This window comes from Periophthalmus magnuspinnatus, chromosome 2 (assembly GCF_009829125.3).
Source record: "Periophthalmus magnuspinnatus isolate fPerMag1 chromosome 2, fPerMag1.2.pri, whole genome shotgun sequence".
Classification (NCBI taxonomy): Eukaryota; Metazoa; Chordata; class Actinopteri; order Gobiiformes; family Gobiidae; genus Periophthalmus; species Periophthalmus magnuspinnatus.
Window position 1 is genome coordinate 3,356,315 of NC_047127.1, and position 19,905 is coordinate 3,376,219.

The 19,905-nt window shown below is 39.3% G+C and overlaps 1 protein-coding gene across 13 annotated transcripts in view; it reads left to right on the forward strand.

Moving 5' to 3' along the window:
- dmd (dystrophin) overlaps positions 1-19,905 on the forward strand; it is a 500,656-nt gene that overhangs the window by 312,807 nt on the left and 167,944 nt on the right. For all 13 annotated transcript variants that reach the window (XM_055226238.1, XM_055226248.1, XM_055226250.1 and 10 more), the window contains 8 exons: positions 4,308-4,442; positions 8,957-9,106; positions 13,911-14,072; positions 17,054-17,155; positions 17,229-17,402; positions 18,512-18,667; positions 18,733-18,903; positions 19,054-19,233. In XM_055226238.1, the coding sequence (XP_055082213.1) occupies positions 4,308-4,442; positions 8,957-9,106; positions 13,911-14,072; positions 17,054-17,155; positions 17,229-17,402; positions 18,512-18,667; positions 18,733-18,903; positions 19,054-19,233 (1,230 nt within the window). The remainder of the gene's footprint in view (positions 1-4,307; positions 4,443-8,956; positions 9,107-13,910; positions 14,073-17,053; positions 17,156-17,228; positions 17,403-18,511; positions 18,668-18,732; positions 18,904-19,053; positions 19,234-19,905) is intronic.

Genomic DNA, 19,905 nt, shown 5'->3' on the forward strand with positions numbered 1-19,905 from the left:
TTAAATCACATTTGACTCATTTGCATAAAGCGCTCGTTTCTAGTTAATGTGATTCAGTAACAGTGAGTTCTACTGGAGCCGAGTTCTTCTTCTCTGGGTTTAAATCAGACGAACGAGAACGAGAGGAATGTGACGAGCGACGTGGTCCTGGATTTAAAATATTCAACACAGTTTCACAAGTCCAGAAAAGTCCTCCACGAAAATGTGTTTTGGCCCCGAACTGTGTAAAGACGTGGACTAAATGTGTGACGTCCCCCACAGTGTTCAGCTCCAAATGAGGCTCGTATAAAAATAAAACAATTAAAATACAATAAATAAAAACTAAAACAAGCAATAAAAAATATAAATAAATACATATAAATAAATAAATATAAATAAATGAAGCTCATATAAAATAAATAAATAAAAACTAAAACAAATAATAAAAAATATAAATAAATAAATATAAATAAATAAATAAATGAAGCTCATATAAAATAAATAAATAAAAGCTAAAACAAATAATACAAAATATAAATAAATAAATAAATGAAGCTCATCCAAATGAAGCTCATTTAAAAAATTAAAAAATAAAAAGTAAATAAATAAAAACTAAAATAAATAATACAAAATATAAATAAATTTAAAAAAAAATAATAATAATGTTTGGCTCAAGTTAAATGAAGCTCATCCAAATGAAGCTCATATAAAAATAAATAAATAAAAACTAAAATGAATAATACAAAATATAAATAAAAAATAATAAATAAATAATGTTTGACTCCAGTTAAATGAAACTCATCCAAATGAAGCTCATTAAAAAAATTAAAATAAATAAATAAAAACTAAAATAAATAATAAATAAATAAATAAAAACTAAAATAAATAATAAATAAGCAAGCTCCAGGGAAATGAAACTCATACAAATGAAGCTTGTATGAAAACTAAAAAAAATAAATAAATAAATAAAGAAAAAAAGCAACGCTGTCACTCAAACCTATTGCTAACTCTCGTCAGCGGTGCCCAAACTCTTTTCACCAAGGGCCAAATTTGCCTTAAAAAAGTATTGATTATGATCAATTGGGCCTCGGGAAAAGAAGGCGCCTGATTTGTCTGTTTTTAATGTTCATAATTTGATTCACAGACGCAACAACAAAATAAAAACCCCAGGATCATGTAGAGGGTTAATACGAACATTTAAGACCAAAATGACGAGTCGATGGAGCCGGACGCGCACACATGCTCACGTCTTCTTTGGACCATGGCGGCCATTAGCTCTGTCCATTTATATAAACACGCGTAATCAATTTCACTTTCTCACATATTTAATCCACTTCTTCGTTGGCGTATTTATATTTTCTAGTCTTTGTCCTTGCTCTCGTCTGCTTTACCAAATCAAGACTAATCTGCTTTATGTATCGGACTGAAGGGAATAACATATATCAGTGTTTTCAGTCCATAAAATGAAAAAAAAAACACGCTTCCAGTTACATATAAACACGCCGTGAGTCCATAATATCTCTTTTTACAGTTCAGGGAGATGACTTTCCAGCGTGGATATAAAGCCGTTGACACCTTAAGCCATTCGCTGTTTGTAATAGGGACATTTCAATAAGGCCGACCTTGGCTCTGAATGGGGGCGGGGCCTATAAAGTCCCGTGTCAAGGCCGAGGATGTGGCGTTCATACATCACTGTCCGCTCCGACGGGCTTTATCAGCGCCGCTTATGTTAAAGACGACAATGAGGTCGCACGGGTCGACAAAGCCATTGGTCAGTGGACGTTTATGTGCGGCGCGACCTTGGAACTTCTACACGAGTTACGGGGGAATACGGAGTACACGCTACTTCGATACTTGGGTCTGGACGCCGGGAACTTTCCTCGTGATTGACAGGCGGAGTGGCCGGTCAGGGGATTGCGTACTCTAGCGCCAGATGGTAAAAGGGTAAATAATAAGTGAATGTGAGGGTTACAATCGTCGTGAACTTTGTTGTACATCCGTCCGTCGTTTATCGCGGGGGTCACGTTCTAAAAATAACCCGAAATACTCGAAATCCGCGAAGTATCAGCTTTATTTTTTACAATTATTCTCTATGTTTTGCAGCTGTAAAACCCCTCACCACACACTTTATACCAGGAGTGTATATAAACTCGCGGCCCGGTTGCTAATTGCGGCCCGCGAGGCGATATTTTGCGGCCCGCAGTACAATATAAAAGAAGATTCCGCCGAATCGGTAAACCCCAAACCCACGTGTTACTCGCGGTGTGTACCCCCATCGCAAAAGAGTCAACAAATAATGAAGTTTATCCGTAAAATCCACAAGAATTGGCGTATTTCCTCATGTATTTTGAAAAGAGCGACGACGTTTGAGAAGATTTTAACAGAGTTTTTTTTTTTTGTGGGAATACCTGATGATAATTTGAGTTTGACACCCCCCGATTTATACACTTTTACACTTTTTAAACTCTCTCAAAGTTCAAACCTTCGTCGGCGCCTTTGTCAGTGCAGAACGTTTCATCGACATTGTGGGAGGAGACTGATGGACAATGGTCTACAGTCCAACAGCCAATCAGGACGCAGAACACAATGCACGTTCATACAGTGTAAAAAAAAAACATGTTAATTTGCACAAAAAAATCAGCGAAACAGCGAGAACGTGAAAGGCGAACCGCGATATAGCGAGGGACAACCGTACAGCGAACTAAATAACAAAAGGAAGCTCAACGTAAATCGCAACCGACCGAAACAAAACAGTCTCAGAACTAAATCAAAGGAGTGCAAGAGTCTGGATTTTACAACAGTTTGACAGACACACGGGTCAAAAGTGGCGAGCGGCTCACTGACAGAATCCAGCGGCGAGGAGTGGCAGGGGGCGGGTCCTTTTAAAGGCGCGGTGAAGGACCAGGAGTGGCCAATCAGGTGCTACCACGCAGACAAGGCGCCAACTGCAGGAGAGGTCTGTCGGATCAAGGCTCGCAAACACAAACTGGAATTCTCCAAACGTGCGAACAGGAAGTGTACAGTTAGCATGCTAAGTGTCGCTAGCTTTGCCGTCACCGCAAAACTTCGCATTGGTCTAAAAGAGTTGTGAAAAAAGCTTATAAAAAAACTCATTGCGGTGAATTATTTGGAAGTTTGGAAAGCTTAAGGTTAGCGAGGAGTAACTGTCGACCAAGACGTTTAAAATAACCCGTCCTCAAACTTTACATGGGAACTGGCGTTGCGGGATGAACCGAACGCCGGGTTAAGACGCCTGATGCTGACGCTCATCAGACCCCAGTTCTGTTTTTTTCGCCTTCGTAGGTCTGTAAAAATCAAGTACAGCGCGTTTAAATGGATTTGATTTTATTTGTAAAATCGTAGGCGACCAATGAGCTGCTTCGTTTCACACGTGTCACTTTAAAAAACAACGGATCTGATTGGACGATCTCGTTTGACCGGGCTTGAGACGCAAAACATAGACTGTATGTATAAATGGACATAGCTAACCTGTTAGCCGCCACGGTCCAAACAGGAAGTGATCATGTGCACACTTCCGGCTACATCGACTCTGGCTCCAATTCACTTTCTATTGAAAAACTCGTCATTTTGGTCTTAAATGTTCGTATTAACCCTCTCTACATGATCCTGAGGTTTTTATTTAGCTATTTTGTCTGTAAATCAAGATATGAACATTAATAACAGACAAATCAGGCGCCTTCTTTCTCCAACGTCGCTCCCGCTAGCGTTAGCAACAGGTTTGATTGACAGCGTTGCTAAGCTAAACCAGCGGTGCAGGGAGTCAGCACCGTTTCCTTCAACAGCCTCGCTCCGGATTGGCTCTTTGGTTGCTATGATGCTCTCAGTTGGAATTTCAAATATGGAACGCCGCTCAAATTCGCCGCTATAACTGCTAGCTTCGATTAGCTTCATTTGACTGCCGCGGGACGCTGTGGGTGACGTCAAACTCACTCAGTCCACTTCTTAGTCTGATCCTCACGTTGTTTTGTGTCCATAGACTGTACAAATATCAATTTATATAAAAAATCCAGAGATATTTTTCTGGATTTGCCTGACGGGACGACAGCGCTACTTGTTTCGAAACACTTTGCAAATCTATCAAGTCATCGCACAAACTGTTCCTCATTTGCACATAGGAAGCCGACTCATTAAACATCTTGGCGGGGAACAGATGTGGCGTAGACAATGCTATCCAGAAACGGCAAAATAAACGGCGTGACTGGTGTTGTGTCGCTTCAAATTTATCTCCAAAAAAAAAATAAAAAGTTAGCTTGTTTTGCTAACACTCACACAGTCTAATGCTTTGAACGTTGTGATGGTTTTTGCAGGAAGTGTGGGCGTGCTGGTGCGAGCTGCTTTCCTACTTAGAGCAAGAAAATCTCTTCCTGGATCAGTTGGAGCAGAAATTGGATGAAACCGATAGTCTGGAGGGGAGGCCGGAGGAGCTGCAGGAGGCGCTGGAAGTGAGTTGGGAATCGGCCTTAACACGTGTGACCGGATCGAATAAAACTGTTGGTTTTCCAGAGGATCCGTCACATTTATTTGCAGTGATGGGAGGAATACTTTGAAAATGATGCACGGGCCAATCAGTGTCTCTAATTAACTCAAATGTCGGCGATAAACCAATCAGAAGCTTCCAAAGACATGACATCATAAGCCCAGGTTGTTTAAATGCAAAAAGTAATGAAAAAATATCTCAAAAAAAATTATTTCACTTTTTTTTCTGGCATTTAGTAAATAGAAATTATTTTGTTAATCCTAATTGACCTAAAACAGAAAAGGTTTAGTCTGATTTCATGTCCGACAGTGAGAAAAAAAAGCGTATGTGTCTTTTTAATATATTTTTTATATATAAATATTTGCATTAACACAAATGTTGGCAATAAACCAATCAGAAGCTTCCAAAGACATGACATCATAAGCCCAGGTTGTTTAAATGCAAAAAAGTAATGAAAAAATGTCTAAAAAAAATTATTTCTGTTATTATTCTGGCATTTAGCAAATAGAAATAAGTTTGTTAATCCAAATTGACCTAAAACAGAAAAGGTTTAGTTTGATTTCATGTCAGACAGTGAGAAAAAAAAGCATATGTGCCCAGGCCCAGGTTGTTTAAATGCAAAAAAGTAATGAAAAAATATCTCAAAAAAAATTATTTCACTTTTTTTTCTGGCATTTAGTAAATAGAAATTATTTTATTAATCCTAATTGACCTAAAACAGGGAAAGTTTCGTCTGATTTCATGTCAGACAGTGAGAAAAAAAAGCATATGTGTCTTTTTTAATATAGTTTTATATGTCAATTTCTGGTTTCAACTGTATTTCATGAACATTGACGGGTTTCTGTGGAGTTTAGCTGTGAAGAATATGGATGGAGTGTGTTGCTGAGGGGCACAACAAGGTTTGAACCAGTTATCCTCCTGCTGACCGACAAAAATCCAACCCACTCTTCCACCGTTGCCAAATGAAATTAACTAATAACTCATTTTTAAAAGGCTAAAGAGGAAGTATTATGCAAAATATGTCAACTTTTTGGCGCTTTCTTCCATGTTCTAACGCTGTTCCTTCATCAAAAACACGTCTGAAGTGGTTTTACATGTCATCAATGCGTGTTTGAGTAATCTAGTGATCTCTCCCAGGCCCTATTTAAACTCTCCTTATGGTTAACTGTGCCACCCAATCCAAACGGAACCTTATAAAACATGTTAATAGGTTGGTTTTTTCGGTGAATATAGCATTTTCAGAACGATAAAAGGAAACACTGTGATCTAAATATATTTGATACTAACTGCTAACACACAACAGTAGTAAAATACCTCCTCTTTAAAACTGAAATACTGGTCGAGACCCTGTTTTTGTACTGAATCTACTACAGTATACTCAAAAACAAATATTAAAAGTCTTATATTACACAAAATTGACTGTTGTGAGCTTTAAACAGTGTTATAATAATGTTTCCTCCTCAAAAACAGACCTGGAGTTGTGTTTTGTTTCATTCACATCTATATCTCCAAAGTTTAAAATGCTCTGTTCCACCTTGTGATGTCATAAAGTGTTCGTTTTCAAGTTAACATCTACTTTTTTTTTTTAACCATTTAGTTCAGTAGAGATAAGTGGCAACTCCAGAGCTGAAATGATCCAAATGATTCTAAGAAATGAAGGTGTGTGGAGTTTAAAAACACAACGGAGCACTTCCTGTATCACCACTTGATGACATCACAAGGTGGAACAGAGCGTTTTCCGTTTCAGAAAAGCACTAAGCCTAATTATGCCGGGTTTGTGTGTTAAACGTGTGTGAATGAAACAAAAAAAAGCACAACTCTAGGTCTGTTTTTGAGGAGGAGACAACATTAGAACATCAGAAAACAGCTCTTTAAAATGAGACCTTTAAAGAAGTATTATGGGGTTTTTTTCTGTTTTTTTTTAATATTCAAACACAGGACAATGAATAATCCAACTTGCATGAATCAATTAGAACAGCTCAACTTCAAGCACGTTTACAGGAAGTTCAAAACATTTTACTAGATTTAAAAGCTCAGGATTATAAATTTGAAGTAAAAAGTAAAATTTAAGTCATTGTGTTCAACTTTTCTCATTTTAAGAAGTATTAAACATTCAAGGCCAACGTTTACACCAGGGATATTTTGATCACAGACCTCAGAGTAAGTTTGTAGTGTCCACTCTCTGTGCACAAATACAGCAATTCCACCTTGTGATGTCATAAAGTGGTCGTTTTCAAGTTAACTTCTACTTTTTTACCGTTTATTTCAGTAGAGATTGGCAATTCCAGGGCTGAAATCATCAAAATTATGATTCTAGTGAAGGTGTGTGGAGTTTAAAGACACGGCGGAGCACTTCCTGTATCACCACACGATGACATCACAAGGTGGAACAGAGTGTTTTCTGTTCCAGAGAAGAACTCAGCCTGAAAAAAACACAACTCCAGGTCTGTTTGTGATGAAATTATTAACCAAATGATTCTAGAAATGAACGTCCGTGGAGTTTAAAGACACAGCGGAGCACTTCCTGTATCACCACATGATGACATCACAAGGTGGAACGGAGCGTTTTCAGTTTGGGAGAAGAACTCGGCTTAAATCTGCACGTTTTTTCGTCTGTTAAACATGTGTAAACAAAACAAAAACACAACTCCAGGTCTGTTTTTGATGAGGAAACAACATTAAAACAGATCAGAAAACATCGTGATACGTCCACTTTAATTAAAACTCCTTATTGGCTGTTTTTGATTGAACTTTTTGAGCGATTTATGAAGCCTGCCATCAAAAAAAAAACCATATTTACTTTTTGTCTAGACCGCAATCTTCTCCAAATACAATACTCACGAAATGCAATGTTTTTATATTTGCCATTTTAAAATAAGAAAACCTCTTCCTCTTATCAACGCTGATGGAAACACACTCTGAGAAATCAAGACTGATGTGGGGGTGAACGGAGGCGAAAACATTTCAAAGGGAATGTATGATGCTCGTTTCTTAGAAGATATTTTTTACCTTTAAGTCAAATAGTAGAGCTGTAATTTGAACCGGCACTTACCAAAAATAAAGATATAGACGGAATACGCTCGGAAATGCATTTTAAATAGAACATAACACGCGCAAAATTGTATTATTGAAAGTAGAGATGTAACAGTAACGGAAATATCATGATATCGAACTTAAAGGGCTCATATTGTTCTATTTCTACTTATCTGATGTTCTAATGTTGTTTCCTCGTCACAAACAGAAGCCGAGTTCTTCTTTCAAACTGAAAACGCTCTGTTCCACCTTGTGATGTCATCATGTGGTGATACAGGAAGTGCTCCGCTGTGTGTTTAAACTCCCACACACCTTCATTTACAGAATCATTTCGATAGTTTCAGCTCTGGAATTGCCAATCTGTACTGAACTGAAGATAAAAAATGTAGCTGTTTAACTTGAAAACTACCACTTCATGACGTCACAAGGTGGAACGGAGCATTTAGAGGTTTGGAAATGGACGTAAAATTGACTCTTGTGAGCGTTAAGTCATGTTATAATGTCGTTACCTCCTCAAAAACAGACCTGGAGTTCTGTTTTGTTTCATTCACATGTTTTAACACAAAAAACCCTGCATATTTAGGCTGAGTTCTTCTCTCAAACTGAAAACTCTGTTCCACCTTGTGATGTCATCATGTGGTGATACAGGAAGTGCTCCACTGTGTTTTCAAACTCCACACACCTTCATTTCTAGAATCATTTGGATCATTTCAGCTCTTGAATTGCCAAACGTTTCTGAACTAAAGGTAAAAAAGTAGCTGTTAACTTGAAAACTAACACTTGATGACATCACAAGGTGGAACGGAGCATTTTGAGGTTTGGAGATGTAGACAGACTAATAATAAAGCGTTACTCAAACATTATAACACGACTTAAAGCTCACACAAGTCCATTTCGTGTAATATAGGACTGTTAAATGTTGTTTTTTTGCAGCAACGGCTAAAAGAACAGAGGGAACTACATAGACCATGATCCTTTGCTCCATTTCAGCGCAGACAGAATGAAGAAATAACAGTTACAAAGCACTTTTCTATCATAATTCTCCGGAATATGACGGTAAAACAGCACCGAGCTTTTGAAAAACGGAACAAAACGTTACAAAATTGACATCGCACTCTGAAAAAAACATCGTGACAACATGGGATAGTGAGTTTTTTGTATCGTTACATCCCTAAAGGAAACGTACCAAAACATTCCCAGGCTAGCCGATAGTTGCTAAAATGCTAATACCATCCCGCTTCTCATTGATAAAACGTGAGACTTTTAAGAGGACGGGCAGCGGCTAATGCTAAATGCTAATCCGCCGCCATTTTAATTTGCATAATGTTCAAATCTTTATTCAAGCTGTTATAACATCTACTTCTTCGTTTTAGTTCAAAATGATGCTTTGAGTCGCTCCGAGTTCTTGAAAATGATGGATCTTTGTGACGTGTGACGTGTGTTCAGGGTCTGGAGGTTCTTCTGCAGCACCCGGAGGACAACAGGAACCAGATCCGAGAGCTGGCCCAGACCCTGATGGACGGAGGGGTCCTGGACGAACTCATCCAACAGAAACTCGACGCTTTCAACACGAGATGGGACGAGCTCATGGCCCGGGTAAGAAACGGCGACTGAGAACACGCTAATGTCGGCGTATTAGCGTGTTCCTTGATACTAGCGTAAATCATGTTCTAGAGGAGTTTAAATTCAGACTCGTGTTTAATTTTAGAGTGAATTTGGATCTGCACATACTAATTTACTTTAATATTTCCTTGACAAAAAAAATACTGGATCTAGTTTGAAAAGTGAGTTTAAAGTTACGGTTCCTGATTTGAACGTTCTTAAAAACATGAACTTATCCATCCTGAATTATTAAAGAACCAGAGCGGAGTTTAGATGTGACAGTAAAGATAACGACAACTAGCATGATAAACCAGGACTAAACCAGGACTAAACCAGGACTAAACCAGGACTAAACCAGGACTAAACCAGGGCTAAACCAGGTCTAAACCAGGACTAAACCAGGACTAAACCAGGTCTAAACCAAGACTAAACCAGGACTAAACCAGGTCTAAACCAGGACTAAACTAGGACTGAACCAGGACTGAACCAGGACTGAACCAGGTCTAAACCAGGTCTAAACCAGGTCTAAACCAGGACTAAACCAGGACTAAACCAGGACTAAACCAGGACTAAACCAGGACTAAATCAGAACTAAACCAGGACTAAACCAGGATTAAACCAGGACTAAACCAGGTCTAAACCAGGACTAAACCAGGTCTAAACCAGGATTAAACCAGGTCTAAACCAGGACTAAACCAGGTCTAAACCAGGATTAAACCAGGTCTAAACCAAGACTAAATCAGGTCTAAACCAGGACTGAACCAGGGCTAAACCGTGTCTAAACCGTGTCTAAACCGGGTCTAAACCCGGTCTAAACCGGGTCTAAACCCGGTCTAAACCCGGTCTAAACCCGGTCTAAACCGGGTCTAAACCGGGTCTAAACCGGGTCTAAACCCGGTCTAAACCGGGTCTAAACCGGGTCTAAACCGGGTCTAAACCCGGTCTAAACCGGGTCTAAACCCGGTCTAAACCCGGTCTAAACCCGGTCTAAACCCGGTCTAAACCCAGTCTAAACCCAGTCTAAACCCAGTCTAAACCCAGTCTAAACCCGGTCTAAACCCGGTCTAAACCGGGCCCGTGGGAGTCGTATCACTCATATCTTCATCGGGTCAAACTGAACACTCCACTCAAACACAAACATTTACACTCAAACCTTTATGTCCCTTTAAAACTCAAGTGTCTTTTCAAATCCACTCCGTCTCTTTCTCTCTTTCTCTTTCTATTTCAGCTCAATTCAAACCTCTCCTTTCCTTGACCTCCTCCTCTCCGTCTCTCCTCTCCCTCCATCTCCTCCTCTCTCTATCACAGTGATCCATAGTGACAAATCGCACGTGTCATGGTCTGAGCCGTATAATCCTCTCATTGTGTTTGCGTTCAGACGAGCCAACACTTACATTTAACATTATATTTGAGTGGTTTTTTTTAAATTATTTTTGCTGAAAATCTTAACGAAAATGCCGCAGTTACGAGCTGTGGGTTCGGCGCCGTGTTTGTCCGTCAGATACAAAGGAGAAGACAAGACCGTGAGTAAAATATGGAGGAAAAACACAAACGAAATCTCATCTTTGTCCGTCAAAAAAAGAGTTTACGTTATTTCGTTTTTTAGAAGTTTGAGGAGTGAGTCAGAGCTCGGAGTAAATACCATCATCAGACCTCGTCCACTGAATGTCCTAATTATTTCGCACATTTTGGGGATGAAAATTACACCCTGCCGTCGTCGCTCGCAAACTTTACAGACGAAAAAGTGTTTTGGTTTTGATGATATAGTTTAGCAAAAACAAATAAAGTTGTATTATGGAGATTTGCTTTAACCTAGCAACCTGTGAGGTTTTAGTCATGTTTTAATGCTGTTTTCTCATCAAAAACAGACCCAGAGTTGTGTTTTTAATCCTTTATTATTAGTCTGTTACATCTCCAAAGCTCAAAATGCTCCGTTCCACCTTGTGATGTCATCAAGTGGTAGTTTTCAAGTCATTTTTACCTTTAGTGCAGTCTTTAAATACTTTTAGAATACTTTTTATCCTCTTTTTAACCAGATAGAAAGTACTAAACCTGGACTAAACCTGGACTAAACCAGGACTAAACTAGAACTAAACCTGGACTAAACCTGGACTAAACCTGGACTAAACCAGGACTAAACCAGGACTAAACCTGGACTAAACCAGGACTAAACTAGAACTAAACCTGGACTAAACCAGGACTAAACTAGAACTAAACCTGGACTAAACCTGGACTAAACCAGGACTAGACCAGACCTAAACTAGGACTAGACCAGGACTAGGCCAGGACTAAACTAGGACTAAACTAAGACTAAACTAGGACTAAACCAGAACAAAACCTGGACTAAACCAGGACTAGACCAGGACTAAACTAGAACTAAACGAGGACTAAACCAGGACTAAACCAGGACCAAACTAGGACTAAACAAGGACTAAACTAGATCTAAACGAGGAATAAACTAGAACTAAACCAGGACTAAACTAGAACTAAACCAGGACTAAACCAGGACTAAACTAGAACTAAACCAAGACTAAACAAAGACTAAATGAGGACTGAATGAGGACTAAACCAGGACTAAACCAGGACTAAACTAGGACTAAACCAGGACTAGACCAGGACTAAACTAGAACTAAACCAGAACTAAACTAGAACTAAACCAGAACTAAACCAGAACTAAACCAGGACTAAACCAGAACTAAACCAGAACTAAACTAGAACTAAACCAGAACTAAACTAGAACTAAACCAGGACTAAACCAACATGAAAGCAGGTCTAAATCTAAAATGTCGTAGTATGTGCCTTTAAATACTTCTACAATACTTTTTTCCCCCCTTATTACTAAAATAATAAATACTTCATATCAAAAATGGTCGGCACATCTGACATTAGCTTAAACGGACATGTCTGTACGTTAGCGCTTCAGTATTCTGCCGCCGCCGCTGCTTTTCCCAGCACGCCGCCAAGTGCGATTTGAATCAAGGTTAGCCATAAAAACCCATTTATTATGTATTCCCATAAAGGCTGCTTCTTATCAAATATAAACTCCTCCGGTTAACACGTCACCACTTATCTCTCTCTTCTGCTAGCTTAGAATGCGAGGGCCGCCGCTAACGCCAGAGACAGTAGCGGCGTTTAATCTCACTGTATCGATGTTCCAGTCTGCAGATAAAACTCACTTATCCGGGACGCAGCGCAAAGAATACGTTTGTAATTCAGATCAAAGTAGCGTGACGTCGCCGTTTTTAATTCTGGCGTCCTGAAACGGCTGAAAACCAACGCTAGCTCGCGGCGTTAGCGTAAAAAAACACAAACCGCGCTCTATCTCTCGACCCGTGAAGCAGCGAGTAAAAGCAAAAAAATATGTGGAGAAATGAAATATATCGCCGCGGGAATCGTTGTTATCGATGTTTTGGGTGAATATAATATAAATACGTTTAATTTTCAAACACGAAGCGATGGATATAAATGCGAGCGCGTTAGCCTAAGGTTCTCAGACGAGCTTTACACGGGCTCAAGGTTAAATTTAGCCGTATTATCTCCTTGTCTGGGATTAACTCTTAGTCCTGGGACCACACCGACTGCAGCGAGACCGGCGTCACGAGCCCTAAGTGATCCGATTGGTGGATTTGAAGCGTCAGACCCCGCCCCCTGCTCAGGACAGGAGGAAGTGAAGAGGTAAAGTGACAAAAATGGTGGGATGGTGCGGTCGCCGTGGTGATAGGACAGGAGAGATGAGGGAGAAGCCGCCGAGACCTTTGTTCCTGAACGTTCCCGACGCAGCAGTGAGTTTGTACTTATGTAACTGTGATTTAAATATAGTTAATAGATGCAACTACAAAAATAAATCAATAAAAATATGCTAATCTCAAGTTAAATGTGCATTGTGGAACTTTTCCGGTGGGCGGTCGGGTCTATCACCATTGTTCCTACACCAGGGATGTTCCACACTCTGGCATTAACGCATCCATCTACTCTTTTTTTGTATTACAGTTGTTTTTATTGCGCGACGATACCTTGAAAAACATGTACTTTTACTCTGAGCAGACTCGCCTCTCCACAGATCTGGCTTGAAGCTTGAAGCCTGGTAGTGCAATCTGCTCGTCTTCATCAAAATGGACAGGTTAAAGGTCAAACTGGTGGACATTTAGGCAAAGTGTCTCCATGTTACCTTTCTTAAGTGATTGTTGCTACGTTTTTATCTTGAAAAAACGCTCTGTTCCACCTTGTGATGTCACGAAGTGGTAGTTTCCACGTTAACAGCTCCTTTTTATCTTAAGTTCAGTAGCGATTGTGAATTCTGGGGCTGAAATTATCCTTTTTTTTTTCTAGAAATGAAGGTGTGTGGAGTTTAAAAACACAGTGGAGCACTTCCTGTATCACCACTTGATGACATCACAAGGTGGAACAGAGCGTTTTCGGTTTGCGAGAAGAACACAGGCTAAATATGCAGGTTTTTTGGTGTTAAATTAAACAAAAAAAACACAACTCCAGGTCTGTTTGTGACGAGGAAACAACATTAGAACATCGATCAGAAAACAGCGTGATATGAGCCCTTTAATTAATTTGTAAATTGCTAGCTTAGTTGCTACCGACTCTTTCTCCTGTGTCTAAAATTAGCTCGTTTTTGGCCCAATTACACCAACATCAACCACTCGTTTTCCAAGACTGCACTAACCAAGAATCCATGTTGTCAGGAGAGGCTTTTATGCTTTTAAAATTCTCGAAACGCTTTAACAACGCCGCACAAACCGCTGGGCGACTTCCTGCTTTTAATAAAATGTTTTTGTGCGTTTTCCAGGCAGCGCAACGGAAGAAGGAGCTGGAGGAGAACATCAGACGGGCTCAGGAGAACGACAGAGCTCTGAGGGACATCCAGGAGTCTTTGGCGAGCACCGACCGCCACCTGACCGCGTACCTGGCCGACCACATCGACGCGCAGCAGATCCCGCAGGAAGCTCAAGTTCGTAGCGTTCGAGTCTCGGCTTTGTAGGAAAACGGGTTTGAGTGGACACGGGCTCGGAAAATCCAAATTTGTAAATGTATTTTGGCGATCGTTCTTTGCAATTTGAAATAAAACAAACGTTAAACAATCCGGACGCGTTCAGGCTTCGCTTTAAACGGCGAGTGAACGCGCGACAGCCAATCAGTCATCGGTATTGCTTCGCCTTTACCTCATTAACTTTCAAAATAAAAGCGGTTGTGTTGTTGTTGTGTACAGTTGTGCGTCGCGGTTGTGAGGGACTCGTTAAAATGACTTCGATCAATTTCAGACAACCCAGACTACCTTTACGTGTGCGTTCTCCACGGCTCATCACGTTTTTGAGTTTAATTTATTGATAGAAAATACATCCATTCGTCTTAGAGCGTTTTGTGTCTGCAGTTTATTCGAGACGCTTTAAAGCCTCAGTATGTCACTTTTTTCTTTTTTGTTTCGTATTTTTATTGGCGTGTGATGTGTGTGAGTATTACTGTCATTTAAAACAGCAAATGCACACACACCTTTTTATTTTTTATATGACAAGAACTAAAACTTAAAAAGTAAATAAATGAATGATATAAAATAATGATAATACAAAAATAAATAAATTAAATAGTCACACAAATCTTGACTGTAAATAAATAAGAAGAGCATCACATATTAAATAATAATTTAAAAAAAATCATAAATAATAATGACAATAATAATAATGACAACAATAATAATAATAATAATAATAATAATAATAATAATAATAATAATAATAATAATAATAAATAAAGTAATTATGCGGGAGTGCTCAGGTAGACTTTGGCTTAGACAGTTTAAAAAAAGTCAATAAATGGAGTATGTCACTTTTTAGGCAGAAAATAGATTTTTTTTGTTGCATTTTGGTACAGTTTACAGTCGTCCCTCGCTATATCGCTATTTTCATGCTTTTTTACAGCGTCTGAGCGTGCATTGTGTTCTGCGTCCTGATTGGCTGTTGGACTGTAGACCATTGTCCATCAGTCTCCTCCCACAATGTCGATGAAACGTTCTGCACCGACAAAGGCGCCGACGAAGGTTTGAACTTTGAGAGAGTTTAAAAAGTGTAAAAGTGTATAAATCAGTTGGTCTCAAACTCAAATTATCATCAGGTATTCCCACAAAAAAAAGCTTTGTTAAAATCTTCTCAAACGTCGTCGCTCTTTTCAAAATACATGAGGAAATGAGCCAATTCTTGTGGATTTTATGGATAAACGTCGTAATTTGTTGAATCTTTTGTGATGGGAGTACACACCACGAGTGACACGTGGGTTTGGTGGTATCTTCTTTTATCTTGTACTGCTGGCCGCAAAATATCATCTCACGGGCCGCGAGTTTACATACACTCCTGGTATAAAGTGTGTGGTGAGGGGTTTTACAGCTGCAAAACATAGAGAATAACTGTAAAAAATAAAGCTGATACTTCACGGATTTCGAGTATTTCGGGTTATTTTTAGAACGTGACCCCCGCGATAAACGAGGGACCAGAGTATTGCACTTTGAAAAACATGTCTTCTTAGCATGAGGGAGCTTGCATCTCCACAAACCTGACTCATCTGGCTTAAGACTCACGCGATTTGAAATATTGTCCATTTGGCTATAATCCAGAACGATATCTCACCGTACGTTTTCTACAGATTTACCTCACTCTGGTTTTTACGTCGTCCGTTGCGTCTCAAATCCGGGCAAACGTGATCGTCCAATCAGATCTTCAACATCTGAAACGAAGGAGCTCATTGGTCAACTATGATTCACCAATAAAATCTAAAATATCTCACATCAGATTAACAGATTTTAGGCTTCGCTCATTAATCCTACAGAAATCCGTCATGTTTTTCAGCCTCTCCGATATTTTTTTCCTTTATTTTTTCCGATACCCTTGGCCCACGCTCGTTCCTGATTGGCTAATCCACCTGTCAATCACATCTATTTGAAAACAAGCAGACTCCTGATGAACAGACTCCAGAATATTCATAAAGTATTGGTCGTATGAGTGTGTTTTCTGGATTTTAGGCAAATAAACTTCCACTTTTTCACGTAAAACATATCTAAGTCCATGGAGAACGTTCCAAAATGTGGTTTTTAACATTTTATTTTTATGGAATCATACATTTTACGTGACCTCTAGGAAGTTATATCCCATGACTTTAAATTCAGGCTTAAAACGAGGTACTTTCTCAGCAATTATTTCATTTATTTCATGAAAGTTTTGCGAGTATCAGCCTTGTTTCTCCACTGTTTACACTACACTACTATAATACACCATGTCATTTTCCCATAAGCTTTTTGTAAACTTTTACCGCTCGAAATCCCCGTCTTTTCCTCTCCAACGAAACACTTCTCCACCCGAAACCATCATCCCTCCTCCAGCCAGTTCATTCACATTTCATTGTTTACATCGCTCCTCATCCGGACTCAATCGGCGCTCCGGAGACTCCCCAAACTTTACCTCTCTCCACCTCGTATCGATCACCTCCGCTCACGTCCCCAAACCGCTACATCTGGATTTAATTATGTCGTAGAAAGTCAGGAGAGACTGTTTTTTTTTTTGTTCGTCCCGTGGCGTGAGGGAGTACGTGCGCTTCCCTCCGCTCCCAGGCTCTAATTAAGCCCCTGTATCCGCTTTTTTTTAGCCACTTTGCTGCAATTAATCACTCATTTCAAGCCAGCGCAGTCGACGAATTCAGAGACGGATGACGAAAACGTGATTCGAGGGAAGAAACAAACGCGTATCCGACCACCAGCGCGAAGGATGGGAGCGTGGATGAGACAGATCGGATTAGAATGGTCATTACCAGCCGCTTTAACACTCCAAATCAGTGTGGAGCTGGTGAAAGGCCTCTCCTTGCAGGATACTCCCCCCTGGTGGCGCAAAAGGGGAAGTGCATGTGTTTTCCTCTGCACAAGTTTGACTTTTTGTTTGTTTTTGCTTTCAGAAAATTCAAACTGAACTAACGGGGCATGAAACGACTTTAGATGACATGAGGAAGAAGAATCAGGATAAGGAAAGGATTCTCGGGCAGATTGATGCGACACAGGTTTGAAAATTTACAATAAAGTGAAGTTATTTTGAAGATTTTTGTTATAATAGTTGTGTTTGTGCGTTTGTAGAAAATGCTGGGAGACGTTTGGACCAAATTCCGGCTGTTCCAGAAGCCGGCGGACTACGACGCGCGGCTGTCCGAGTGCGAGCGCATCCTGGCCGGGGTTAAAGCGCAGGTGGGGGTGCTGGACATCCGCAGCGTGGAGCAGGACGTGGTGCAGTCGCAGCTGGAGCAGTGCATGGTGGGTAAAGATGCGCAGATGTGATGCAAGGAAGTAAAATTTGCACAAAAGGAAGTTATTTTTGAAAATTCTCACAATATGAATAAACAGAAAGTAGTAAAAAAAAATGTTGGCTCGAGTTCAGACTTGAGAGTTTAGATGAAAATGGGGAAAAAAACAAGAAATAAACCAAGATCAGAACAGGATCAAAAGTGTGAATGCAACTTTAGTATAGAATTATAGTAGATTTATTTATTTTGACCACTTTTTCTTATTTTAAATGTCTTTTTTCAAACATTTCCTGCAATCTTCTTATTAAATCATGTGTATAAATATATAAGTCTATGCAAAAGGCATTTTGCACATTTGCTCAACCACAGAAGTGTCTTTCTATCAAACGTTTTAATCGTATAGTAACTTTGAATGTTAAATGAAACTGAGATGGTGAAAAAAATGTTATATTTTTCAAGGACAAGCAAAATCAGATACAAATGCAATTCAATAATCTGGTAATGAACATTTACACTCACACTTCCTTCTGTTTTTAATGTTTTAAATGGATTTATATATATTCTTATTTGCTTTGGTTGTTTTTTGATTGTATTTATTCTATATTTTAAACAAGGCACCCATTAAAAAGAGAGTCAAAGAGCTCCCATTGGGCGTCCCTGTATAAATAAATAAGAAATAAAATAAATAAATAAGAAATAAAATAAATAAATAAATAAGAAATTAAATAAATAATATAATAAATAATAAATAATTCCCCAAATAATAAATAAAATTAAATAAATAAAACAATAAGTAAATCACAAAATAAGAAATTAAATACAATAATAAAATAAATATATAATACACAATAATAAAACAATAAATCAATCAATCAATAAATAATAAATAATTCACAAAATAATAAATAAAATAAATAAATAAAACAATAAATAAATAAATAAATCACAAAATAAGAAATTAAATACAATAAATAAATATATATATAATAAATAATAAAACAATAAACCAATCCATAAATAATAAATTATTCTCCAAATAATAAATAAAATAAATAAATAAATGAATTAATGCATGTCTTTTGCCTAAATGACCCCACCTTTTTGCATGTGCATTTACAGAAGTTGTACAAAATCCTTAGTGAGGTCAAAGGTGAAGTCGAGACAGTGATAAAAACAGGGAGGCAGATCGTCCAGAAGCAGCAGACGGAGCAGCCCAAAGAGCTGGACGACAGAGTGACCGCTCTGAAGCTGCTCTACAATCAACTCGGAGCACAGGTACAGGACTTATATTCAAATACATGACAAAGAGCAGGTTTAAGTACATGCTGATGTGTTTGTAGGTGACTGAGAGTAAACTGGAGCTGGAGAAGAGTCTGAAGTTGTCGAGGAAACTGCGTAAGGAGCTGAACAGTCTGACGGAGTGGCTGGCCGCTACTGACGCAGAGCTAACGCGGCGCTCGGCTGTGGACGGCATGCCCAGTGACCTCGAGGCGGAGGTGGAGTGGGCTCAGGTAACGAGAACCAGCACTAACAGCAGATTCAGATTACAAACGGATGGGCATCTGACATAAAACCCTGTTAAATCTGTGACTGCTGAAATACATGATATAAACTGATATCAGGTTCAATAACTCCATGACGTGACCTCCTCCCTCCTCCAGTCCATCCACGCAGAGACGGAGCGCAGGCAGCCGCAGCTCCAGGCCGTGGTGGAGCTGGCGGAGGCGCTGAAGGCGGTGCTCAGGGGTCAGGGGGGGCTGGTGGACGACAAGGTCAGTCTCCTCCACTGCAACTGGATCGCAGTCACCTCCAGAGCAGAAGAGTGGCTCAACCTGCTGCTGGTAAGTACTGTGTACATGTACTGCTACTTCGTACATGTATACTGCTACTGCATACATCTAAAGTACTACTACATGCATGTATACTGCTACTGCATACATGTACACTGCTACTGCATACATGTACTGCTACTGCATACATATACACTGCTACTACATACATCTACAGTACTACTACACACATGTACACTGCTACTGCATACATGTACTGCTACTGCATACATGTACACTGCTACTGTGAACATGTATACTGCTACTGTGTACATGTATACTGCTACTGTGTACATGTATACTGCTACTGTGTACATGTATACTGCTACTACATACATGTAGACTGCTACTGCATACATGTACAGTACTACTACATACATGTACAGTACTACTACACACATGTATACTGCTACTACATACATGTACAGTACTACTACATACATGTACAGTACTACTGCATACATGTACAGTACTACTGCATACATGTACAGTACTACATACATGTACAGTACTACTACATACATATATACTGCTACTACATACATGTACATGACTACTCCATACATGTACACTGCTACTGCATACATGTACAGTACTACTCCATACATGTACAGTACTACTATATACATATATACTGCTACTACACACATGTACTGCAGGTAGATATATCTATACTGTTACTAC